This window comes from Thermobia domestica, chromosome 4, assembly GCF_964235325.1.
Source record: "Thermobia domestica chromosome 4, izTheDome1.hap1.1, whole genome shotgun sequence".
NCBI classification, from domain to species: Eukaryota; Metazoa; Arthropoda; class Insecta; order Zygentoma; family Lepismatidae; genus Thermobia; species Thermobia domestica.
The window spans coordinates 304,279,306-304,306,669 of NC_137457.1; the positions used below are offsets into that span (position 1 = coordinate 304,279,306).

The 27,364-nt window shown below is 36.6% G+C and overlaps 1 protein-coding gene across 3 annotated transcripts in view; it reads right to left on the reverse strand.

Annotated features, from left to right (window-relative positions):
• The window catches only part of RhoGEF3 (Rho guanine nucleotide exchange factor 3), a 920,825-nt gene that overhangs the window by 494,711 nt on the left and 398,750 nt on the right, over nt 1-27,364 (reverse strand). For all 3 annotated transcript variants that reach the window (XM_081756412.1, XM_081756413.1, XM_081756411.1), the window contains exon 2: nt 7,178-11,690. In XM_081756412.1, coding sequence (XP_081612538.1) covers nt 7,178-11,652 — 4,475 coding nt within the window. In that variant the 5' untranslated portion in view covers nt 11,653-11,690. The remainder of the gene's footprint in view (nt 1-7,177; nt 11,691-27,364) is intronic.

The following is a 27,364-nucleotide window of genomic DNA, read 5'->3' on the forward strand; positions in this document are numbered from 1 at the left end:
GTCTTGAGTTTCACCATTGAGCTCAGCTATCCCGAAAACTATGGATTTGACATTAATATCGGTCATTTTCGATTATTTTTACATGTCTCGGAATTCCCCCCTCTGCTGACCCAAGGCCCGCATACAACGGTGGATGAAAATGAAATGAAATCTTTAAGTTTTACGTCCCACGGTTATGCCGGTTAGGCTAAAGGAGACGGTGATGATGAGAGATGAGTGAAATGGTGGAATGAAGAAAGTGGGAGGAAACGGGAGAACCCCGAGAAAACCCACGAGCACAGTGTTTGTCCACCACAAAGTTCACTTGGCGGGGGCTGGGATCGAACCCGGGACCCCAAGCACCAGAGGTGAACGCTCTACCACTGAGCCACCGCGCCCCCCACAACGGTGGATGAATTTGAAAGTCATCGCTAATGGTAGTGTCGCCATTGATATGAGCAACCGCGAAAACCATGGATTTGACACTAATATCGGTCATTTTGGATTACTTTTACGTTTCGGTATCCCCTTCCCGTTGACCCACGGCCCACAGCCGAATACGGTGAATTTGGAAGTTAATGCGATCGGAGGTTCACCATTGATCTCAGCGACCGCGAAAACTATGAAATCGACACTGATATCGTTCTACTTTTACATGTCACGGTAAACGCCCCCCCCTGAGACCCCCTGGTTCGAATTTTGTTGAAAACGCTTTGCCTTGGTGTGGGACCTGGACCAAGGTATCTTTGACCAAAATTTGGTAACTCTCGGTCGACTTTTCTGGTCTCCAGGCCGGTCCCGGTAAACGTCCCCTGGGGACCACCTAATAAGGAATTTAAAAAAAAAACTATTCGTCTTGGTCTGGGGCCTAGACCAAGCTACCCGTGACCAAATTTTGAAAAGTTTCGGTCCACTCGTCTCTTCCACAGGCTGCACAAAGATAGATAGACAGACACACGAACAAACTCTATTTTATTTATATTAGAAATGTCAGATCCGCCGTTATTGTATTAGTGCGGTGCTTGAGCGATTGATCGTAGAAATTCAAACTCCGATGAGTGAAAATTTTATAGGCTTGTTTTATTACAAGTTTAGACTCTTTAGTCAGTAGAGAATAGGGCGTGAATCATGGGTCAGAGTTGATGACAATGGGTTTTGGTGGGTCTGTGGGTCACAGTGGGTAAGAGTGGTTTATGATGAGTGGTGGGTCAGAGTGGGTCACGGTGGGTCGTGGGTCACGACGGGTAGTGAGTCAATTGGTCGTGGCTAAAGTTTTCATTGCCCCACGCCCTCTCTGAACTATAGTGTTGAAAATTAATTGTGAAAATCAATTGCAATTGATCAATCAATTGAAAGTAATTGCTGTGGAAATCAATTGCAATTGAATCAATTGCCAATTAATTTCAATTGCAATTGAATTACAGAATTCAATTGCAATTACTTTCCACTGCAATTACTTTCAATCAATTGATCAATTGCAATTGATTCTCCTTTTTCAATGGCCAACTGCAATTAACAATTAACCATTACTTATTTCAATTGTTAATTGCAATTAACAATTAAATTTACAGATTAATTGTTAATTGTTAATTCAATTGAAATTTGCCCAACACTGATTCACGGTCACACAAAATACTATTTTCTTCCTCCTAACGGCTTCTTTCACCATTCCTATCCTTGCTTTTATTTCACATTCACACTTCTCACCATCACTAATAATACTACCCAGGTAATGAAAACTAGTCACCTGTTCTATTTTCTCCCTTCCTATTTCTACAGTATATTTGACACCGATCCCTTCGTTCTAATCAGGGGCGGATCCAGGACCGACTTCTGGGGCGCGGGGCGGTGGGTTGTCATACTGCTACATTTAAGGGCTCCAAACTTTGGGATGGGTTTTATTTATATATATAAAATAAGAAAGTTTCCTCTTCTGGGGGGGGGGCGATCACCCTGATGCCCCCCTTGATCCGCCTCTGGCTCCAATCCCCATGGCTTTTGTGTTTTTCACATTTATTTCCATTCCATATTCTTCACAACCCTTCTGCAAGTTCTCTGGCTTATTGATTTTCTAGTACGAGCATTTCAAGAAAGAGTCGCATCTCTTTTTCTTTCATTCTAGGTCAAACATGTAAAAAAAAAAAAAAAAAAAAAAAAAAAAAAAAAAAAAAGTGAAACACGTTTGTAATTTCTTTAAATAAAAAAAGTTTAATAGTTTTATGTCCCTAACGTTAAAGGATTAAGGATTCCGATACAGGGTCGTCATCTTATAATTATTGTAATCTACCTTCTTTTTTCCCCTCCCCAACTACATTTGCTTCCCTTCTAGAAGATGATTATTATTATTTATTTATTTATTTATTGCAAAAAATGCTGAAACAAACTTATTATTTTAAATGAGAAGTCCAAATAGCAAACTTTATATCTTAAGCCTTCAAAATTTTAGAGTTATTGACTCCTATTATAATTCAAAAAAAAAAAAAAAAAAAACGTCCCTTTCCTTTTTTCACCCTCTTTTCTTTCCTTGTCAATCAAATATGAAAAACGTTGAAACACGTATCTAATTACTTTTAATAAAGAAGTCCAAGTCCCGAATACCATGTATTCCGAGATATAAACTTTTCATTATACTAATTGTAATCTCCATCCCTTTCTTCCATCTCAGCTCTTTTTTTCTCTCCCTTCTAGGCAACATATTGAAAAACATTAAAACATGTTTCTTATTATTTTAAATAAGAAGTTCAAATACAGTGGAGTCCCGCTAATCCGAACTAAACGGCGTGACAAACATCTTGGCATTTGAACGCGGTGCTCTAAGTTCCTTTTAAATGCTGCTAGTAAATGAGAGGCCAGCGGTACTGCCACATTTATTTTGCACGCATCCTCGTCTATCCCCTGTCACTTGATCGCGCTGTAGTTTGTCAGCTTAGTCATAGCCACACTCCTTTGCCACTTGGCAAAGTCGCGCCAGAACTTGTGCTTTATTCGTTTAGCTGAAATGCTAAGATGTTTGTCACAGGCATTAATTGGGACTGAACCCTGTTCGGGTTAGCCAGAATTACAGGAAAATAGCGGTTTGAAGCGGATAAACGGGTCTATTGTGTTGTAATACATAGCGTATAGTATTTCAAAACACGTTTTCTGACTACAGTGACTACAGTACAATGTACTGTAGTAGAAAAATGTTTAAAATGTTGAAAGAACTTGATGCCTTTATTTTTCTATGTGCAGTGCGTTCAGTTTTATGTTAGAGTACAATACTTATTCTACCACATTACTATATTTCACTCATACTAAATCTATAAGTTTCAATATTGTACAGTGCATACTGTATTCTATTTCAAACTTTATGTAATTGTCGTGTTGTGGCTTAAGGCTTAAATACAGGTAATAATGAAAAAAACTGTATTTAACTAAAGTTTACTTTGTTTTCTACGAAAATCATTTTCATCCTTTTAGTTATTAATTTTCTTAAAACTGCTTATTTCCGTCACAAAAAATAAATAAATAAATAAATAAAATAAAAAATAAAATCTTCCTTCCGGACCTGTTCGGATTAACCGGACGTTCGGACTAAATCTGTTCGTATTACCCGGACTCCACTGTACAAAATTTCATGTCCCTAACATTTAGAGATTCTGAAATACAGATAGGGATGCGCCACATTTGTGGCTGTCTCGTCTCGAAAATGTGCTGTAAAAGTGATGTCTCGTCTCGAAAATATGCTGTAAAAATGATGTCTCGACTCGAAAAATGTAGATATTTTTCTTTTGAAAGAGCCGTGTCTCGACTCAAATGTTGTCAGAAAAATCCTGTCTCGACTCGTTTCGTGTGCATCCATAGATACAGACATTTCAATGTATTAATTGCCACCCTTATTTCCCCCGTTCCTTGTCTATTTTTTTTTTTTTTTAAAAAAAGATCCTTCCTTAGTGGTACGTTACGTCACAAATCCTATCTACTGTCCAAACTTGAAGTTTCTAACATTAAGCAGTTTGGCCTGGTTGTTGACCAGATACTCAGTCACGAGCACGACCTCTTTTATATAGCGAGATTTATGACTTGACTCATATTATAGCTCTGGTCTCTTAATGCATCTTCAGAATAGATCAATTTTAACTCTTTTACAAGCAGGGGTATGAATTTTTCAGAAGTAACAATAACATTGCAACATTCAGTGAACTTCTTAAAATTTGTCAATTCCACTTTGCACTTACAAGGAGTGAAGCAGCAATTGAGAGAGTATTTTTCTCTAGTATCATAAATAAATGCTTAGTGAAGAAATGAAAGAAACCGCCTATACATTCAGTTAAGGTGACCATTCTACTAAAATACTGATTTCAAAATACATGGCTTGTGAATAATTTTGCAAATACTTGTTGCGAGAAAATAACGCATACCTTCTACCAAAAATGAAAATTGTAGAAAAGTACCACTGTATTTCTGTATGTAATACGGCTTCAACATAGTCAACACAATTATAAAGTAAGCTTTTTTTTTTGCGCCAAAAATTATATAGGGCCGGATTTAGGGGCTGCAAAGGTGCACGTGCACCACCACCCTTTCGTTGTAAATATACACTACCTAAAGTGAGAAGCTAGCAGTGAGTTTTGTAAAATCAATAGTTTAAGTCAATTTTCTGAAGATTGAAGGGAAAGAATTCATCTAGAGCAGACACTTAGCATTTCCAAAGGTATTCCTCATTCATATCACAGATGTCTAAAGGCATTTTAAAAAAACTCAAATTTAATTCAAATGTACTGGTACTTATTTTCCACTGAGCCGACTAGGCCCGTTTCTAGAGCGCAAAATTTTTGAAGGGTGCAAAATTAAAAAAAATAAACAATATTCCTTCTAGATTTTTTTCATGTGAAAAAGTAAAAAAAATGAAGAGCAAATATAAAATATTTACATTTGATAGAAGCAATGTACACTTCAAATCTATGCAGTAATAAGTACGCAATAGGGTAAGAAATCTAAAAATAATTCAGATCATGTTTCCCCATTTGTTACCTTTTCTTACGTAGTTGTAGCTGTAACATCTAGTGAGTGCTATTTCACTGTAATAAATTATTAATTCACTAATTAAGCATAATTTAGTTCAGCTTTATATTTAAGCTAGGGATGAAAGGATTCAAAAACACGTAATTATTGGGAGCGCCGAGCTCCTAAATGCTGCACTGTATTGGTTAGTTTGCAAGTCTTCGGCGCAGAAGACCCGAATTCGATTCCCGGAGGGATCTCATATCGTTCAGATGCTAAGTTTAAGCTCTAGGTACATGTTTCACACAGCCTTGCTGCTGAAAGGGACGCTAGTCTCTAATCTAACCAACCAGATCAATTTTAATCTATTAATGTTTAAAACTATTACAAGTCTCAGCAGCAGGCCGGTAGCCAGCCCAAAAATTTAGGGGGGGGGCTGAAGTTAGGGGGGCCCGATCCAAAAATATCATAGTTCATCACCATATTATAGTTCATTTGCAAGCCTACCGTGAAAATTTTAAGGGGGACAGCAAAAATTTAGGGGGGCCCGGCCCCCCAGACCCCCTGAATACGGGTCTGCTCAGCAGTACAAACGTGGTTCATTTCGGTAAGATTTGATATTGAAAAAATTAAATGATTTTTTTTTTACTTCTCATAGTGATGCCCTGTAAGCTAATGCAAACGGTTGATTAATGGAAATGAATTATTTGTGAAAGAACTAATCGAGTGAATACCTAAGAGGGAAGCAACCACCCTAAGGAAGGGGCCGCGGTGGCTCAGTGGTAGAGCGTTCACCTCTGGTGCTTGGGGTCCCGGGTTCAAACCCTGCTCCCGCCAAGTGAATTTTATGGTGGACAAACACCGTGTGCGTGGGTTTTCTCGGGGTTCTCCCGTTTCCTCCCACTTTCTTCATTCCACCACTTCATTCATCTCTCATCATCACCGTCTCTTTTAGCATAACCGTGGGACGTAAAACTCAAAAATTTCATTTCATTTCATTTCACCCTAAGGAAACCCACTGACACGATGTTGAACACCACAAACTTACATAGCCTGGGATCGAAGTAAGTACTCTTCGCACCAGAGGTGAGCGCTCTACCACTGAGCTACCGCGTCCCTCAAGATCTGATATAGTATGAATGATTATTGGTTGTGTGTAACGACAGCGGATTACTGTTAGAAACAATACCAAGTGATATAGTGTTTCAATGATACCACAGCATCATATCCATGAGTTTTTTTCGAGATTTTCCCCTTTTCCTCCCACATTATCATTTTACTAATTATTTCACAATTCCCTTTTGATAATTATTTGTCTCCTTTAGCCTTCAAGAGGGCATGGTGGCTCAGTGGTAAAGCGTTTATCTCTGGTACATGAGGTCCGTGGTTCGATGCCCGGACAAGTAAACTTGTGGTAGACAACATCGTGTTTATGGGTTTCCTCGGGGAACTCCCGTTTCCTCCCATTTCCTCATTCTACCAATTCTCCCACCATCATTAATGTGCTTTAATCATCGCCACCCTTAGCCTAAAGGGCATAATCATGGGACGTTAAACGGAAAGATTTCCACATTTTTTCCCCTTTAGCCTTGAGGGAATAACTAGACCTATAGAATTTATGTATTAAAAAACTGCAACTTTATTTCATTCCGCGAAAATGTAGAATAAACTTCAAATAGATCATTCTAATATAACTGAAATGAAATCATGAATAACTATAGGCCTCATGAAATTAAAAATAACCATTGTCAGATTTTAAATTTTCCTTCATTACTGTAGTAATTCCAAGTCGATTTTCCCCATAAATTGACTTGGCAATCCTGCTTGACGGGTCGGCAATTATATATACGTGTATTCCTTCAAGACTGACGAGTATAAATTACAAAAATGGATGCGCACGAGACAAGATTTGTGGCTATTTCGTCTCGAAAATATGCTGTAAAAGTGATGTCTCGACTCGAAAAGTGTATATTTCTCTATTGGAAGAGCCGTGTCTCGACTCGAATTTTGTCAGAAAAAACCTGTCTCAACTCGTCTCGCGCCAATCCCTAATTACAAACCGATTATCAAATATTATTCATAAACGAAGGTAGAAATAGACGAAAAAAACTAAACGAGAAACTACACTGAAAATGAAATAGCAACTACAAATATATTAAAAAGAGCCTTAAAATAAATATAATAGAAGAAATAGAAAATAATATTAAAAACTTACCTTGGAATTGCTGCTTTGAATCCGCTGAGTCCATACTTTTCGGAAAGAAATGATTTTGGTAGCGAGAGCGACCTCTGTTGAGCAGACGGCAAAGCTTCCTTTTCGTCAATTGTAGGATGTTTCAGGAAGAACTGATTAGTCGTTGCGGTGGCTAAAGAACGACTACGAAACTTTTTCATTGACTCGGGGGTGCTAGAAACGGAACAGGGTAAAACAACCGGAAATTCTTCGTCAATTGTCGATTTTTCTTCCTCTTCGTCGTCATCTTTCAAATCGTCATCGGTTAGTGCGTCGTCACGATGTCCTTCAGAAGCATCAGCAGTTGTAATTTGCAACAAAGAGGACTTGTGCTTTGATGTTTTATCAGTTGTTTGTGCTATTGGTGGTGCATCTGACGAACCGGTTACCCATACGTCACTGGATGAATCATCTGACGTGTCTAGTCCATTAGCTTCTACTGGTGAGTACCGATCTACGTCTACATAACCTCCTGGACCATCCTCTAACAATTCCAGTTCATCCAAACCGCTCTTTTTAGAATCCGATTCCGCTATGTCCGAATAACCAGTAGACGAAGTTTGACGACTTTTTGACGTATCATCATCAGTATCTCGTCGCGCTTTCCACAGTGCGGCTCGTTGACGAGCATTTAGACCTTTTATACGTCGCACGTCTCTCTCTTCATAGTCAGTAGAAGCGCTTGGAGAATCAAGATCGGTTCCCGGCGACGGTCTAGACTCCCCGCTTATTAAATCCTCATCCACTCTATCAAGAGAGGACATCTGAGAAGACGAGGAAGTAGTCGTTGTTGTTGAAGAACTCTTGCGCTGACTAATCAAATCAGTTTTACGTCCTGACTTCGATCCCTGGCCAGAGCTACTTTCTTCTGGCATTACGTACATTCGTAATGTACTGTTGTTTAAAGTGTGACTGGGGTAACTTTGCGACGAACGGAGTCCGCTACTGACAACCGAAGGTGAGGTTGGTGTTACAGGTTTCGAATGACTTATAGTTCTTGGGATATCTTCATCCCTTCGGTGACCGCAATGAGGCCAAAAGTCACACGTGGCTGGGTTACATTCTTTAGTGAACAAGTCCCGAGAAGTCTTTTCCTTAGAAACAAACGAATGACGAAACACGTGACCCTTAACATCCCGATCAGCTGACGGTGAAGAAGTCTTTTTACCAGAAATAAAAAATACATTAAAACCTTCTTCTTGTGGCACTGTTCTTTGGTTCGAACCCAGCTTTTGTTTCGTACCGTTCATCAGGGGAGTGTGTTTATTTTTATCAACGTTATTACGGTAACGTTCCAAAGTTTTATCACTATAATTCATTCTCTGCACTCGTAATGGTGACAGTATTTCGTATTCGTCATGCGAATATTCTAAGATATTATTTGAATTTTGTGCACTATTTAACGTTGGTGATACATGTTTGGATTGTTCTGTTATTGGTGAACCATTCACTTCCGGTATTAGTTTGTTGTTTTCATGCTCTGGAGAGGAACCAATTTTAACTACAATTCGGTGTTGTTGTATAGTTGTATCTTTGGGATAATTCTTCACTAACCAATACTCGTAATCCAAGTCTCCATTACTTTCGTTTTGGTGTTTATCTTGAGGCATCATTCTGTTATTTGGCGAGTCTTCATCATTAATTCTTCGTAAGTTCCCAGTAGGTGGCTGGTGTTCAGTTGTTCCTTGAAGTTCACGCGCACCACCTCCTTTGACCTTCGCTGTTGTCGTTGTTAATCTGGAGGAGGTGGTTGTTGTTTGTGTGGGTTTTGTTGCTGGTTGCTGCTGCTGTTGGTGTTGATTTGTCTTCTCGGGAAGTTGTAGACTTCTCGAGCGACGAACTCGTCCTCCGGCCCACGTGGACCTGTCTATGGATCTGGCAGCACGGCCGCGCCCCGTAGCAGTCCTTGATCCTGTTGGGTGGACGTTGCTCGGATCTTCGGCTTCGATTTCCGAACGTAACTTCAATGACGATGTTAATTTAGCATTGTTTCCTGTACTAATTGACCTCTTAAATAATGGAATTGGCAAAGAGGACCGTCCAGCAGTTCTTGTCATTGACGATGTTGACTTGGGTTGCTTGCTTTTGTCAACACTGCCAACCCTTGACAGCAACGATGGTTCTTTACTGACTGCCTCTTGTGAGGGCTTTTTCTGATTCGGTTGTTTACCATCACGATACACCCACACATCCTCAACAACCTTCTCCTCTTCTTTCTGAGGTGTTCTTTTATCGAAGACTTCATTGGTCGAAGTTTCGAACGACGAATTGACAGTTGTGATAGAAGAAATGGCACTGAGGTTCAGCGAGGAGTCTTGTGTACTGGAGGCACTTCTGTTGATAGGGGAGACGCTAGATCCCGAAGATCGAAGCACGTTGTTCGGTAAAGACAAATTAGAGCCGATTGGAGAACTGTCATGATTTGCGTATCTTGATATGTCCTTGACACTACCATTTTTAGAAGCACTTTCTTTACTTTCACTTCCATTATCACGATTATCCCCTATAGGTTTTGCGGGTGATGGAATTTTTGCTTGAGGTATTCGCGAATATTTATTTGGTGTAACAGTGGAAACTGGTGTATGACTCACAGAATCATCATTTTGAATCGTCCCTACATCTTTGGTAATTGATACACTTTCGACTGGAGTAAGTTTGTCTTCTAAAACAGGTCCTGCTGAAGCAGATCGAGGGGTCTTCCAGGTTGTTGATACACTACCATTAACATCAAAATCAAAATCATCTTCAACCATCGCATTTGATCTGGGAAGAGGGGGTTTAGAACGTACTGGCCTGTTAGAGGAATCTTGAAATGCTGGGGGTGGGGAGATGATTGGTGTATTAGCATGCACACGGGAGGGTGATGGCGTGGAGAGGCTTCGCTTCAAATCCCGATCACGAAAAATCAAAGACAAAGACACTGGTCGTTGTAGTCCATCTTCTGTCTTACTCATTGGTGTTCGCGTGAGTGCATCGAGGCGACTGGTTGCTAACATTTCTTTTGACACATTGTTCCCATTAGTTTGATCCTCCACCACTTGACTTCTTCCTGTTGGTGAAATGATTGTGTCACTATCATCTGTGGGGGATCTTTGAACTTGGACCCAACCAGACCTTCCAAGAAACACACCATTCACTTCTTGGTTACACCAACGTACGGGAGATAATTCACGACCGGATAACAACAATGAACCCATATGACGCTCGGGTTTCGAAGCAAAGAATTTTTCGCGCGAAGAGTAAGGCGAATCACATGACGACACTTTACGCGGTTGGTCCAAGGTTCGACTCTGGGCTACTGTGGTCACAGGCGAGTTACCACCTATTTTCACTAACACAGGAATTCCACTACCACCTCGCGACACTTTCACTGTATCCTCCGGTGTGTCCCAAGGTTCCGAAGAACTTCTTAAGTGAAGAATGGACACATTACGACCTCTGGGTTCCATTGTGTTTCCAATAACAGCATCTAAATTGTCACCAATTCCACAAAGAGCCGGTGGGGTTACTGGCAACTCTTCGTCGTCAAGCCCAAGAACAGGTTTCTCGTTGCTGTTGGAATGTATTTGGGAGCGACTACGCCGCGATTTATAGTCCATCGTTGACGATACATTGTCAACAGAGTCATTATCATACAGAGAATCACTTGCACCACTTTCGCACAACGATAAAGTCTCCACAGAAAGAACTTTGCGACCCGTTGAAGAACGCCACTTGGCGAAACGAGCGGCAGCAGTGTTGCTTTTCCGTTGTTCATTTGCCCACTGCTGAAGACGTGACTCGAGAAGAGAAGAAACTGGTTCTTTTCTGGCTCCCTCCAGGCAGAGCGGACTGCAAGAGCGGGAAGGTGACGACGCCCACCTTGACTTTCGCGCTGTGTTGGTAGTGGCGCTGCTCGAGACTCCTGCCTCATTTGTTGTTATATTTCGTCCACTTTTTCTGCTACCTTCATCACCATTCATTCGTCGTTCGTCGCTGTTGGTAACTGAATTGTCATCCCGTTGGTGATTTTTGGTAAAACCAACGGGTGTTCTGCCACGGATTAACTTTGTACTTCCCCGACACCTCCCAGCTTGTCCAGTTTTATTACTTTCCTCATGCCGTTGAAATACTTCAGCTAATCTGGACCGGCTACCACTACTGGAACGTGGCTTAGCGGTTACGTCCACTGTCTTATTACCACGAGGACTTGTAACGTTTCCGTCTTTCCCATTGGCTGTTGACGATACCGACGGAGGCGTGCGGCTTCTTTTGTTGTAAGTGCCAAATACTAAATGCTCAATGTTTGTGTAGCAAGGGTCGTTTCGGATGTCGAATTTACGTTTACCCGAGCCCCCGCCTCCTACTATTCCGCCCCCAGCGCCACCTCGTGATCGTTTTCTTGTTTTTACACTCTCGGCTAATTGTAGAAGTTTTGCTCTGTTGCGAATGGTGAGGTCCTCCGGAGTGATGTTCATTGTGTCTCCTCCAGGTGGCGGGTCTCGAACTCAACATCCTGGAAGAAACCAAAGAGAAAACTATTAGATCACCTGCATATGTCACGTAAAAACAAAGTAATAAAATGTATTACAAATAAAATGAATTATGTATGTACTGTATTTAAGGACTCCAGATTTAAAAAAAAAAAAAAGAGTTTTAGTTTTACATCCCACGATTATGGCGCTAAGGCTAAAGGAGATGGGGGTGATTAGCAAAATTGAATGATAATGAAAGAATTGTAGAATGAAAATGTCGGAGAACCCTGAGAAAGCCAATATAACACAACATTACCTATCACAAACTCACATGGCCTAACATCGAACCAAGAAACTTTAGTACTAGCAGTGTGCACTGTACCCACTAAGCCAAAACGCTCCTCGGCTCCAGATTTAACTTTGAAGCCATGTTATACGAAATATTTAACAGTGAATCAAAGAAAAGAATAAATTGTGGAATGACATTGATCAGGACATATGTTTACAGGTATAATTCCAGTATTTGTCTAGTGAGAATACAAAACTTTTAAAAACAAATCACAAAAAGAACTGCTATTTGAGGATGTCAGGAACATGGAAATACCGTGCTCGTATTGCAGTTCGTATACTCTTAAGAGTCTTCATCCCGGCGAAATTAAAATACCGCTAACTTTACAGTAATTATGTGATATCTTCAAATAGATAAAAAGATAATTGAAATATGGAACAAGAGCGCCCTAGACAATATTATTTTGCGTGAGGTAGGGTACCGTTATCACAGGTTCACCTAGCGGCTTTCTGTTTTCAGCTGTTTAGAAACGCGAAAATAAATGCCGATTTTCAAAATGGCTCGAAATCGAAAGCAGATAAGTAAGTCGTGATAACGGTTTCTCATGTAAAATGATACTGTCTAGGGCGCTCTTGTTCCACATTTCGATTATCTTTTATCTATTTGAAGATATCACATAATTAATGTAAAATTAGCGGTATTTTAATTTCGCCGGGATGAAGACTCTTAAGATTGTGACACCATCGCTCGTCAAATATGTAAAGAAACTAAAAGTGACTCCTTCACATAAAATTGAGCGCTTTTGAGTTCGAATTCAATAACTTTATGAATCTTTTGAAATGAAATCTTTAAGTTTAACGTCCCACGATTATGCCGGTTAGGCTAAAGGAGACGGTGATAATGAGAAATGAGTAAAATGGTGGAATGAAGAAAGTGGGAGGAAACGGGAGAGCCCCGAGAAAACCCACGAGCACGGTGTTTGTCCACCACAAAGTCCACACGGTGCGAGCTGCGATCGAACCAGGGACCCCCAAGCACCGGAGGTGAACGCTCTACCACTGAGCCCCCGCGCCCCCTATTTTAATAACTTTTGTTACTTCTGAAGCATTTTATTAAACTTACTTATTCCAGTTTGGGTTGAGTTGTAATTTTTGTAGTCTACCATCAATAATACATTGTATTTAAAACAAAAAAGCAAATATAATTGGCAATATAATTATGGCATGCACAAAATGTACTTGAAAAATAAGTCTTACCAGCTTCACTGGGGCTGGTAATGTCTCATAATGCCTACATACTTTTATTGGATCTGAATGCATTATTTAAATGGAAGATATAGCTGAGGATGAAGCATTGCTAGTCGCTCTCTTTAAAATGTAGCCTACTTTTGTTGACCTTTAGCAGTTTTGATAAGTTCAATAAATTTTCATGCCTTCAACTCTTCAGCAAATTCCGCGCACGACAGGTCAATTATCAAAGCGAATTATAAGCTCTGCTTTAACCATGTTCATCGACAAACGATTCCTTTCGTCACTTCAAAATAATCTGAATAGAACACAGAATACGACTAGTAAAAAGAAAAACTACCGGACATTTAACGTCCGGTTTTGAGATCGTACCGGACACTGAGCAAGGAGGTAAAAAAAAACGAATTGTCCGGTAAAATATTGGACGGTTAGCAACCCTATATGAGACCCACGCGTGCAATGAAGTACAGGGATGTCTTTTAAATAGTCGCGTACACAGAACTCCAAAGAGGCCGCGCTGGCTCAGTGGTGCGGTGTTCACCTCTGGAGCATAGGGTCTGTGGTTCGATCCCAGCTCGCTCCACGTTAACTTTGTGGTGAACAAATACTGTATGTGTAGCTTTTCTCGGGGTTCTCCCGTTTCCTTCCACTTTCTTCATTCCACCATTCCTTTTATTTCTCATCATCGCCATCTCCTTTAGCCTAGCCGGCATAACCAAGGAACGTAATACTGAAAGATTTTATTTAGAATTTCAAAGGCGTTCAAGTACCCAAGCTCATATCGTTTAGGGACAAGTGCGATTTTTGTTAAATCCTAATGCGGTAAATATTATTTTTTTCATTATATCTTGTTCAAGAGGGATATTAAACCCCGCAAAGCCCACTAGAGTACGCCGTTGGTATTTAGTAGAAATTTGATCTAATTTTTAACATAAGATTCTAACATTCATTTCACGACAAAGCTGTCATACTTATCGAGTGAGAGATTAAAAAAAAAAAAAAAAAAAAAAAAGAGTTCTTAACAGTATTTGACAATTCGCATTGGATAATCTGTAAATAATGCGGCTCTGTTAGCAAAATGAACCTACGAAAATTTTAAAAGAGAAAGTTACCAAGATGCTACCAACAAGAGCAGGAAAAAAAAAAAAAGCTCTTAATAATCTTAAATGCACTACGTATTTCTCAACATCCTCAGCAAAACATGCATGAAGTATTATTTTCCACCGATATGTGATTAACCTCAATACACAAATACCCAGCGTGAGACATCTGTTATGCTAAAAGCGGACTAGCTACTTATTCAATGCGCAAATCTAGTTTCATACACACACGTCAAGTTAAAAATGTGGCTTAACACACACGTGCTTACAAACACTGCCATACCTTCCAGGTACTTAACATTTCAATAAAAAAAGAAACAAGCTTACAATTAAGAACAAGTATACAAAGTTTCACTTCCGAGTTACCTGACACTGCAAGCGAAACAAAAAAAGGGGGAGAATCCCATTTGCTCGTATTTTCTACTTAATGATTTGTTGTGGTGTCTACATTCCTTCACGTGACATTTTTTTTTTCTTCTTTCGTTTCGTAGACGAATCCATCTTCCTCTTTCAACAGTTTAGTATTTCTAACTTTATTTTCTGCTTCGTGCAGGATTACTTTCGGCACACCACTCGAAATAATTGTTGAAAAATTATATTTTTTCTTCACTAATTTCCTTCTTGTCGTCTTGTAAATGATTTGCACTGGGCGACATGAAAATATCTCACTTGGCATAGGTAAAATACAAGGCCGCCATCAGAAGTAATTGTTGAAACAAAAAAAAAAAAAAAAAAAAAAAAAAAGATCAAAAGATTGAAATTTTGGCCGAGAATTTTCGGGAATGATAAAAAAAACATCAAAAATTGCTATTTTTACCAATAATTAATTTTTGGATCAGGAACAAAATTTTCGAACGTTCCCTAAATCAAGTTTTTGTATTTTCTGCGGAATAAGCACATCATACTGAGTTAAGTGATAATTTGAGTTTTTCTACAATGTACTGTACTTCTCCAGACAAGAACATTTTTGATTGAAATATATTGGATCTTTTGATCGAAAAATTACAATTATTTTACGATTTGGTATAAATACGGCATCCGGATATATGGCATAGAAAACTACAGTGTAAAAAACACACATACTAACTTCTGCTAGGTAGTTAACTTAAAAGCACGAATGCTATCGAACCGAGTCAGGGTAGGACGAAACTGGTGAGATGGCGAGATAGCCCGGTGGTGCGTTAGAATGGAACAGGTGCGTCAGTGAACGGTGAGTATACGTGTAAGCGAGAGTAGTGAAAACAAGTGGGTCCTGCAATGATATGAGCTTAAATAGTATTTGTCATAGTTTCATACTAGTACGACTCCGCTCGTAAACATAAAATATAGGTTATGTACACTGTGCAGAAATGCCACCGGTTGTAAATATTATCTAATACAGTCATCTTTCATATGCACTCACTTATTTTATCCGTCATAAAGTGCTTTTAATGATTTTACACTATTTGTAACCCTACACTTGTAAACCTAAAATACAACAGTATTACTTTGTATTTAATTTTATGGCCTGCAGAAGTTTGTTCTTCCAAAATGTGGTGTGCCAAAAGTAAACCAACACCTTCTGCTTACCTTAGAAATCTAAATAGAGCAAAAACGATTAAGAAATAGCGAAAAGCAGTTTCTTTGGGATCGATTTAGCATTCTAAGAATTGGTACCGTCTTCTCTCTTCAAACTGAAAATGGCTAAAGGTAACCACTTACGGTTTTATTTTTGGTCATTTTAGAGTATAAATAGTAATAAATAATGAGAATCAAATTTATGCAACAAAAAATTAGGCGTCCCAAGAACATAGTCCATCCCCACTCTACTAAAACCGGAAGTGGTAGAAATATATTGAGGAAATATCACGCTCTACAAACCAAACTTCTTCACGTGATATACACGTGACACTGCTGCTTGTGAATCAGATTTATAGAATGGTATATGTCTTATCTGTTGGATTTCTGGTATGTCTTATCTCTTGGATTTCTGCTATATGTCATCTCTAGGGCTTCTGGTATGTTTTATCTTTTGGACTTCTGGCATATTTCTTCTCTCTTGGATTTCTGGCATACGCCTTATCTCTTGGACTTCTGTCATATGTCTTATCTCTTTTTTCGTTAAAAGCTAGTAGTGTTCTAGAATAAATATTACGGCCAAGTGAAGATTTGTATCAATTCACTTTGGTGAAACAATTATCATGGAGTTGAGATAATTGATTATCAATGTGTCCAGAGAGTTCATCGTATTGTCATTACCTTCAACCGTTAACAAATTCAAACGCTTAACAATTGAGAAGCAAGCAACCTGCGGCACAAATGTTAACTGTTGGTCGCGTAACATCTCAGTAAAGTTACAATTCTTGTGATAACATCAATGTGTGCAGAGGGTCATCGTATTGTTATACCTTCAAGTGTTAATAAATTTAAACGTTTAACACCTGATAAGCAAGCAACCCGCGACACAAATATTAAATGTTGGTTGCATAACATTGTCAGTAAAGTTCCAATTCTGCAGAGGTGTACGTCTATTTTTTTTCTTTCTCTCTCCTGTTTGCTGTTCTTGAGCAAACAGTGTACATACACGAACAGAAGCGCTTTTACCTATCCAGTGGCGGTCTTTTCAGGAAGTCACACATGTAAAAATTAAATCATTATGGCGTTATACAGGTTCCTGTCTCGATCTCGGTTATCATCTCGAGTCGAAAATTGCTACATTGATTTTCGTCTCGAACAACAGATACTTGTCTCGATAGTCTCGAGACAAATTGTGTGAAACTAAAAAAGTATAAGTATGATCATATTGCAGCCTGTCATTTTTTTTGGTATGATACCAGGGGTGCCCACAAGGGGGGGCTATGACGCAAACTGCGTCATTGAAATATTTGGGGGGTTAAAAATCTATATAAATATGTTTGAGGGGGTGTAAAAATTAATCGAAAAGATTTTTTTTCATGGATAAACACCTATGGATAGACAATTGAGGGGGTGCGTTATGGACATAAGGGGGGTGGGCACCACTGTTTGTATGTATGCATGTTTTCTGATTTCATTCTTTGACTGGATAATCATTATTGTAGGCCGCGTACCCATTCACAGTTAAATGAATAACGCTTGTGTTTTCTGTGCATGTGCCCGCTGATTCAATCCTCAGCTGTCCCTGGAGAAATTCCATCTTTTGCTGTCTCTTGGGCAGGCGCCAAGAAAATAAGAGTCTGAAATTGTTGGGAAATAATTAGTGAAAGAATTGTAAGTTTTGAACAATTATTCCTGTCTGCGACTCTCAACTTTACTTGTTCCAAGTGCGGTATCGGATCACTATGCACCAGCGAAAGAAAATTATGAAGGGAATAGGGATACCATATCCCCAAATACACGTGGGTTTCATTGGTAAATAAATTTGTCCCCGTATTCTTAATCTGTACGCCATTTTATTCCATGAAAGGAGATTTCATTAAATATCGTTCCTTTATTATTTTTTTTTTTAAACACATGTCAACTCCGGTGCACAATAAGGTCATTTGCTGTCATCTGCAAGGGTTTTCCTCTTGTCACATATGAGATAAAGCGAGAGTGGGTGAAAGAGAAAAGATGTATGAGTGTGTGTGTGTGTGGGTTAGTATATCTTTGAATGCATGACCTTTCTTAAACGTACACGCAACTTTTTTTTAATATGGACTTTCACTTTCCCATACTCTCAGCTTAACGCGCTTATTTACTCTTTTGTCAATGGCCGACATCTCTTAAATAATACTAATAAAACAAGTGTATTGTTCAGCAGTTTAAACGAAGGTGTTAGAAAGTCAAAAAATGGCCAATAACGTTTTTGAAATGTAAATTTACGGAAGGAAGAAAAAAAGCATTACGATGCTACACAGTACATTATGTTTCCAGTATTTTTTTTTTTTTTTTCAAATTGATAAAAAGTAGTTTTAAAACTATCAGAGTTGAATTTCAACTAAGGAGTGAAGCAAACTAAGTGAACGTTCCTACTTTATTGTACGTTCCAGCGAAGTAGACTTTGTGGTGAAAGCAACACCGCGTGTGTATGTTTTTTCGGGATTTTCCGCTCTTTTTCGGAATTTTTAATCTATTAGTGATTTTATCTACGCATTTCTGTGAGTGTGAGGATTTTGGTGCCAACAGAACAACGTGTTTACGTATTTCCAGAATTCACGTTTTGTTCTACTGGAAAATAGTGTAATGTATGTAGGGAATGTCCTGACACTTGTGAATGTTTCTTTGAATCAGAAAAGCAATGATGCCCATTTTTGATCAAACGTTTCTCAAGGCATTACAGTATTATGGTTAGAAGCTTTTTCGCAACATTCTGGAAATATATAGTGGACTAATAAAATACTTCTTCGCATATTTTGCAGTTGATCCAACTTTGGTAATCTTAATTATTTCATGTGGAATATATGTAACTGAATATTTTTGTCAAGCTATGTTGTGGAATTCTGGCTTTAAGGGTTAATAATACTTTGAGGGATCGTTTATTCAACTAATATTTCGATGAATTATTCCTTTCTTCGCATGTAATACTTCGAACAACTGTTCGTTTACTTGAATAATACTTCGAACAATTGTTCGTTTATTTGAATAATACTTCGAACAATTGTTCGTTTATTTGAATAATACTTCGAACAATTGTTCGTTTACTTGAATAATACTTCGAACAATTGTTCGTTTATTTGAATAATACTTCGAACAATTGTTTCTGTACTTGAATAATACTTCGAATAATTGTTCATTTATTTGAATAATACTTCGAACAATTGTTCGTTTATTTGAATAATACTTCGAACAATTGTTCGTTTATTTGAATAATACTTCGAACAATTGTTCGTTTATTTGAATAATACTTCGAACAATTGTTCGTTTACTTGAATAATACTTCGAACAATTGTTCGTTTATTTGAATAATACTTCGAACAATTGTTCGTTTATTTGAATAATACTTCGAACAATTGTTCGTTTATTTGAATAATACTTCGAACAATTGTTCGTTTATTTGAATAATACTTCGAACAATTGTTCGTTTATTTGAATAATACTTCGAACAATTGTTCATTTATTTGAATAATACTTCGAATAATTGTTCATTTATTTGAATAATACTTCGAATAATTGTTCATTTATTTGAATAATACTTCGAACAATTGTTCGTTTATTTGAATAATACTTCGAACAATTGTTCGTTTATTTGAATAATACTTCGAACAATTGTTCGTTTATTTGAATAATACTTCGAACAATTGTTCGTTTATTTGAATAATACTTCGAACAATTGTTCGTTTATTTGAATAATACTTCGAACAATTGTTCGTTTATTTGAATAATACTTCGAACAATTGTTCGTTTATTTGAATAATACTTCGAATAATTGTTCATTTATTTGAATAATACTTCGAATAATTGTTCATTTATTTGAATAATACTTCGAACAATTGTTCGTTTATTTGAATAATACTTCGAACAATTGTTCGTTTATTTGAATAATACTTCGAACAATTGTTCGTTTATTTGAATAATACTTCGAACAATTGTTCGTTTATTTGAATAATACTTCGAACAATTGTTCGTTTATTTGAATAATACTTCGAACAATTGTTTCTGTACTTGAATAATACTTCGAATAATTGTTCATTTATTTGAATAATACTTCGAACAATTGATCACTTATTTGAATAATACTTTAAACAATTGTTCGTGTATTCGAATAATACTTCGAACAATTGTTCGTGTACTTGAATAATACTTCGAATAATAGTTTGAATAATTGTTCGTTTATTTGAATAATACTTTGAACAACTGTTCATTTATTTGAATAATCCTTCGAACAATACTTCGAATAATTGTTCATTTATTTGAATAATACTTCGAACAATTGTTCGTTTATTTGAATAATACTTCGAACAATTGTTCGTTTATTTGAATAATACTTCGAACAATTGTTCGTTTATTTGAATAATACTTCGAACAATTGTTCGTTTATTTGAATAATACTTCGAACAATTGTTCGTTTATTTGAATAATACTTCGAACAATTGTTCGTTTATTTGAATAATACTTCGAACAATTGTTCGTTTACTTGAATAATACTTCGAACAATTGTTCGTTTATTTGAATAATACTTCGAACAATTGTTTCTGTACTTGAATAATACTTCGAATAATTGTTCATTTATTTGAATAATACTTCGAACAATTGTTCGTTTATTTGAATAATACTTCGAACAATTGTTCGTTTATTTGAATAATACTTCGAACAATTGTTCGTTTATTTGAATAATACTTCGAACAATTGTTCGTTTACTTGAATAATACTTCGAACAATTGTTCGTTTATTTGAATAATACTTCGAACAATTGTTCGTTTATTTGAATAATACTTCGAACAATTGTTCGTTTATTTGAATAATACTTCGAACAATTGTTCGTTTATTTGAATAATACTTCGAACAATTGTTTCTGTACTTGAATAATACTTCGAATAATTGTTCATTTATTTGAATAATACTTCGAACAATTGATCACTTATTTGAATAATACTTTAAACAATTGTTCGTGTATTCGAATAATACTTCGAACAATTGTTCGTGTACTTGAATAATACTTCGAATAATAGTTTGAATAATTGTTCGTTTATTTGAATAATACTTTGAACAACTGTTCATTTATTTGAATAATCCTTCGAACAATTGTTCATTTATTTGAATAGTATTTCGAACTATTGTTCGTTCATTTGAATAATACTTCGAACTATTGTTCGTTTATTTGAATAATACTCCGAATTGAAGAATCTTTTCAAGAATTGTTCATTTATTTGAATAAACCTTCGAACAATTGTTAGTTTATTTGAATGATACTTCAAATATGGAACAATTCTTTATTTATGTGAATAATGAACATACATTGTTCACCGCTATATAAGAACGCTATTTTATGATATCATGCGTGACTCGCCAGACAAAAACAGTTTTCACAGGAATAAATTATTATTTCTTTCATTATTTGAGGAAAATTTGTAAATGGTAAAACAATTTTCGGCTCACTTTGTACATTTCATCAGAAAGTAGAGAAAAAAGTTTGATGTCATTGACAAATCCATAGGTCATATGCTCATTTCACTAAAGCAATCAAGAGAAGCAAAAACGTAATATATTTGCATAATTAGATTATTCGAAACACCAGTCCTCGATTATTGGCTATTTATTATGCGCAACATCACAAACGAGAAATAATAGAGGAGCAATTATCGTTAACATAATTAGCATAATAATGAAGTATACAGTCGTGTGTTAATTTATGAGTAATAAAGTACATTTACCATTATCATTACTAAGGATAAACATTTTGTATCAATAACATAGGTAAATATGTACACTCATGTCCAAAATTATTGTCACATGTCTATAAATATGTTGTTGTAGGAATATAATTTGATAACGATTTCGCCCAGTATTTCTTATAATGTTAGTACGTGTATAATCGGCAAAGACATGTATGTGGCAAATTTCATGTCAAAAGAGCAGTAAAGAACAACAATAAAACGAAAATAAAATTTTCTTGTCCATTTAGCAACATTTTATTTTACTCATAACTTTCGTATTTATAATTCTTTTCCTTTGAAATTTACCACAAATATACATTTCCCGATTATACACATACTATCAGTATTAACAGTACCCTGGAAAATCATTATCAAATTATATTCTTACAAGAAGACAGTTATAGATATGCGACAATCATTTTGGAATGAGTGTACTTCGCTTACTTTTGTTTATGGATTTGCTTGGTGTCCTTATGCAATAAACGAGTCATTTGATTAAACGAATTTTCTCGCTACAAGCTAAGAAAAGAAAACTTAAAATAAGTACTTATTCTTGTACAGTCAGCGACAAAAGTTCTTCCGTTTGGTAAAATTTATTTTGCAAATAACTGTAGTATAACTGGAACGTACAAAAAAATTATATATTTTTTTTAATTTAGTAAAAACTCTACTCAAATTGTCCTTCCATTCTAGTTATTTACGAAACTAATTTCATCAAATGGAAAGAATCTTGTCTGTGATTGTACACATAAATTAGTACATATTTTAAGATTTCTTACCTGAATTTATAGCGAGATTTTTTTTTTTTTTAACCAAGTGACTTTTTCAGGATCTGCGTTACTGGACGAACCTTATTCTTGAAAAATGTAATCCAAACTATCGGACGGTAAAAATTGTTAACAAAATTGTGTATATATCGATTTTTTAAAAACATATTATTAATCTTAATTGTCAAATAGGAATTTTATCTACTATAGGACACTATGTGCCAAAAAGTTGCGGTGGCTCAGTAGTTTTCCGCCGGTCTTTGAAATTTTAACTGTCCTTAGATATTTCTGTGTTCGTGTCCCTGTTTTCAAAAAGAGGCATAATTAATGAAAAACAGTGAAACTGAAGTAAAAATAGTAGTCATTAGAAAAAAAATTAAGTTACTGAGTAACGTTCGGTAAATTAGTAAAAAAAAAAAAAAAAAAAGTGGTAGAGCGTTTAGTCTATGGTGCACGGAGTCTATGGTTCGATCCCATCTCTCGCCAACTGAGTTTTGTGGTTCACATGGGTTTTCTCGTGGTTCTCACGTTTTCCTTAACTTTTTTCATTCCACCATTCTGTTCCTTACAATGATCATTCTGTCTTCCTTAACCTCGGTGCATAATCTGAGAGATTAATATATATCGCTAAACAATTTTCTTTGGAAATATACAGGGCGTTTCCTAGAAGGTTTATTTTTTTTATTTTTTTTTCATTTATTTATTTTTTTCTTTTAAGAAAGCAATCATAAGAACAGTACATATTTTCTTTCTTTTTATTAAGCCATCAAATTTGGAGATTGGACTATTTTTCTTTAAAGTCCAAAAGTTAATGGCCAATTGTCAGGAATCAAAAATCTGCACACCACAATACTTCATATGCGTACTGAACATGTAAGGATCTAGCAACATTTTAAATTTGATCATATAAAGATCTTCAGTTCCCGAGTTATTGTCAACCACATTTTGAATTTGGATTGGTCAAATTAAAAAAAAAAAAAAAAATAGACAGTACCTATTGTGTAAACAATCACTCAAACAAACAAACAATGAAGACTTGGGACAACATTCTGTACTTGTCTTTGCAATATTTGCGTATAACAATGCAACGCAAAAAGTCGTTATCAAATTGCTATGCCGATTATCGCCAATTTTACATTACGTTGACGCAAACTGTTAGAGAATATACCCGTTGGTGTTAAAAAAAAAAAAAAAAAGACCGGGTTTGGTCCTGGTAGCATTTCATGTTGTTCTGATCGCACATGCAACTGTAAGTTTGCGTCTCATGAAGTCTAAGATACTGAAAAGGAAGCTTAACTTGAAAAAAACTAATGGTATCTGAACCCACTCCGGGAGTAGAGCTCAGGACCACAGATATACAGAGGAGCTGCTAATTTTCAAATATGTAAGCCATTGTATAAAACTACTCAATGCATAAAAAAGAAATGACTAAAGTATATATATAAAGGGGTAAAAGTGAAACTGAAAAGGTGGGGAGACGGTAGGTAAGGGCATGACGTCACGCCGTTCCCCCTGACTATCTTTGCCCATTGTAATTTTTTAAAAATCTGGATGGATGCCGTACATATTTTTAGGAGGCGGGGATGACGTCCCCCTGCGTTACCTCTCACTTTTACCCCTATATATATATATATATATATATATACAATTTGATCTAGTATGCTGATATCTAATCCCTGGAGTTGAACCAAGGCCACAACAAACGTAAAAAGTTTTTTTTTTTCTCCCTTGCAATTTTTGATACTAGAAGGAAAGGGGGATATAGCTGTAACGTTGAACGAGAAAAGTTTCGAACATTTACGATCCCAACAGCGAGAAACAAGAACACCGCATACACACGCTGATTCCAATTATTTCCGATATCATTAGAATCAAGATTATCTGGTATTAGTGTAGTGCTTAGCAAAAGTTATAGTCAGCCCAAGTTAGCCAAACGAGGTCGTTACGGGATTAAAAATAGATGCAACGGTGCACTGGAAAAAGGAAATGGAATTTGTCGTCTAATGGGACATTATCAGAGTTTGAACGAGTTTCGTTAAAGCTCGGAAACAGCAAGAGTAATGGGCATTTGGCGACGATACAATAAAATATTATAGGTTAATATACAACAATAATGGACAACTTGTAATATACCAAGCGTCAATTTTTATGTGCTGCACTGGAAAATGCACTCGAGTACTTCTTAGCTGTTACTTTCTTTATGTATTTTGTTTCCCCTCTGCTTCATTTTCAATAAGAGGGGGGGGGGGGAGAAACGGAGTACCTTTAGGGTCAAAAAGAATGTACCTGACATGTCCAAATTCGCAAACCAGGTTCTCGTGTTCTATCAAAATGAAACTGATTATATATAACCAATAACTACCAATACATTTGAATTTTTAAATTTAATAATAATAATAATAATAGGCGGTACTCATTTCGTCCGCTAGTCCGTAGACCGTTACTTAAGTTGGCGAACTGCAATATGAACACGCACATGGAACAGCAGGCGGTGAGTGAGTTTTTAGTGAAAGAGGGCATGAAACCAACTGAAATTTACAGAAGACTTCACTCACAAATACGGTGGTGGAACACTCAGCCGCAGAAAAACCTTTGAATGGTGCAAAGGCTCCAAATACATTAGGAAGTTGAAAATCCGAACTAATTGCGACCACAGGTAGTTCGGATTTTCAAATTGTTCGAATTTTCGAAAATGACCAAGAAAATATACTGTATTAAGTCAAATGCTATTTAGGCTTAAATATACTGTACGGTATTCTCTTTTATCGATACAGTGGTTATACAGTACATATAGTAATTACAATACCGTGCGTAAGGCTATTTACATTTAATGTTTCTGAAGAACTTGTTCGTATACTAAATTACACTGTTCTTGTAACTCACACTTAAAACTTAACTTGTATAGGCCTAAGGGAAAATAAAAATAAAAATATGTATGACAAACAGTTACATATGAATGATCTTTTGTAAAAACACTGACTTCACACAACGCTGACGGACAAGCCTATTATTTGTTTATGGCTAGCGCTAAGACAAAATGCAAAAAGCTTCTAGGGACCGCCTTCGGATTTTTGACGTTTCGGATTTTCGACGTTCGGATTATCAACGTCCTACTGTATGGAGTTGCGTCTATTACTAACGATCTTGGTCATAGATCCAGCTTACATTTCTAGGAACATTCAGCGCATTGTACAATTTATCAAACAATTGTGGTAAGTAATCATTCTGAAATGTCATAAAATTGCAAAGGTAAGTAATCATTCGTTAGGAATAAACACAATAATTCACGACCATATGCTGTTCCGAAAAGTTAGTGCACGCTGGATTGCAAAACATCTTTCAGCTTTTGATCGGCATAGTTAGAACTGAAATTTGCACAGCTATGACAAGACAGGCCAGTATTCCCTGGATCGCATCATCACAGAATGATGCAGGCCCGTAGCCAGCCCAAAAATGTAGGGGGGCCCGACCCAACCATATTATAGTTCATTTGAAAGCCTACCGTGAAAATTTTAGAGGGGCAGTGAAAAAATTTAGGGGGGCCCGGCCCACCCTAGCCCCCCGTGGATACGGGCCTGGAATGATGTGACGAAATATTTTCGCAGGTAATGACGAAGTGAAGCATTCTATCCTAGAATAGTTCAAACGTACTGACATTTTTTTTATGCGAAAGCCATCAAACATTACATAAAAGCTGGAATAAATGTATTGTATAATCGTAACAGAGAGTTATGTCAAAATATAAACGCAGTTTCAACTTGAAATTTGTTTGTCTATTTAACAAAAAGACCTGTGTTGACTTGAACATCCCTCATATGAGGGTGTCTCAAAAGTCAACTGGCATAACGTAACTCTGTTATTATCAGAGTTACAGCAAAATGTAAGAGGGGAAACCGTTTCTAAATATGATATTTTCAATCTAAAGTGAAAGTTTTTTTTTTTTTTTAATTAGACGAGTCATTTGGGCTGTACACTCTTTATGCACCCAATGTTAAATGAAAATGCAACGTTGCCATTTACCTGGACCCACAACGAAAGTCAATAAAGTTACTGTCTTTTACGCTAACGTGTCGATGGCCAGCCACCATTTCAAACATGCCCTCATTCACTTTATGTTGTGGATCCAGTTAAATGGCAACGTCGCATTTTCAATTAACATTGTGCACATAAAGAATGTACAGCCCAAACGACTCGTACGATTAAAAAAAAAAATCCTTCACTTTTGATTGAAAACATCATATTTGAAGGTTTTTCCCTCTTACATTTTGTTGTAATTCTGATAACAACAAAATTACCCTAGGTCAAGGAACTTTTGAGACGCCCTGTATATAACTTTAATATTTAATAATCAAAAATGTAAGTAATTTTTCGTCTCATCTTCTCGTGAGAAACATTAATTAACATTTAAAAAAGATGACTCTAATGCAATTTTTACGTAAATCTTGAAGTAATTAATTCCTGAACAGTACTAGAATAACATGTTTACTTTTTCGCTGTAACAGATAGGTTATTTCTAATCTGGAAACAGTGCCAAAAACATTTTTGGTATTCATACCATCTTGTGCAAGGAAAACGAAACGTGTTAGACATAATAATGTTCAGAGTGGAACAATACACGTGAACTACTGGCGTTTAATTTAAATACGTTCTCCTAAGGAAATTACTTATTAAGTTTTTGCAGAACAGATGGAGTTTGAATCATAAGTTTCAAACGTGTTAAAACTCGCAATAAAGTAACAGTTAACATGGGATCTTAATTGCCAAGAATATGTGACACAGAAAATACATCAATCAACTATCTAAAATAAAAATAATACTAATAACAGAGTTTAAATTATAGCATTAAATCACTAATAAATGACAGCAAGATTTAATCAGGTCACACTTAAATGACAGGTTTATGCTCGCTATCTAATTTATCGAAGAAAGAAAGAAAAGAAGAAAGATCGAAATTTTGCCACCAGTTTACCTGTCCACCGTTGAGACTTGATTTGATTTA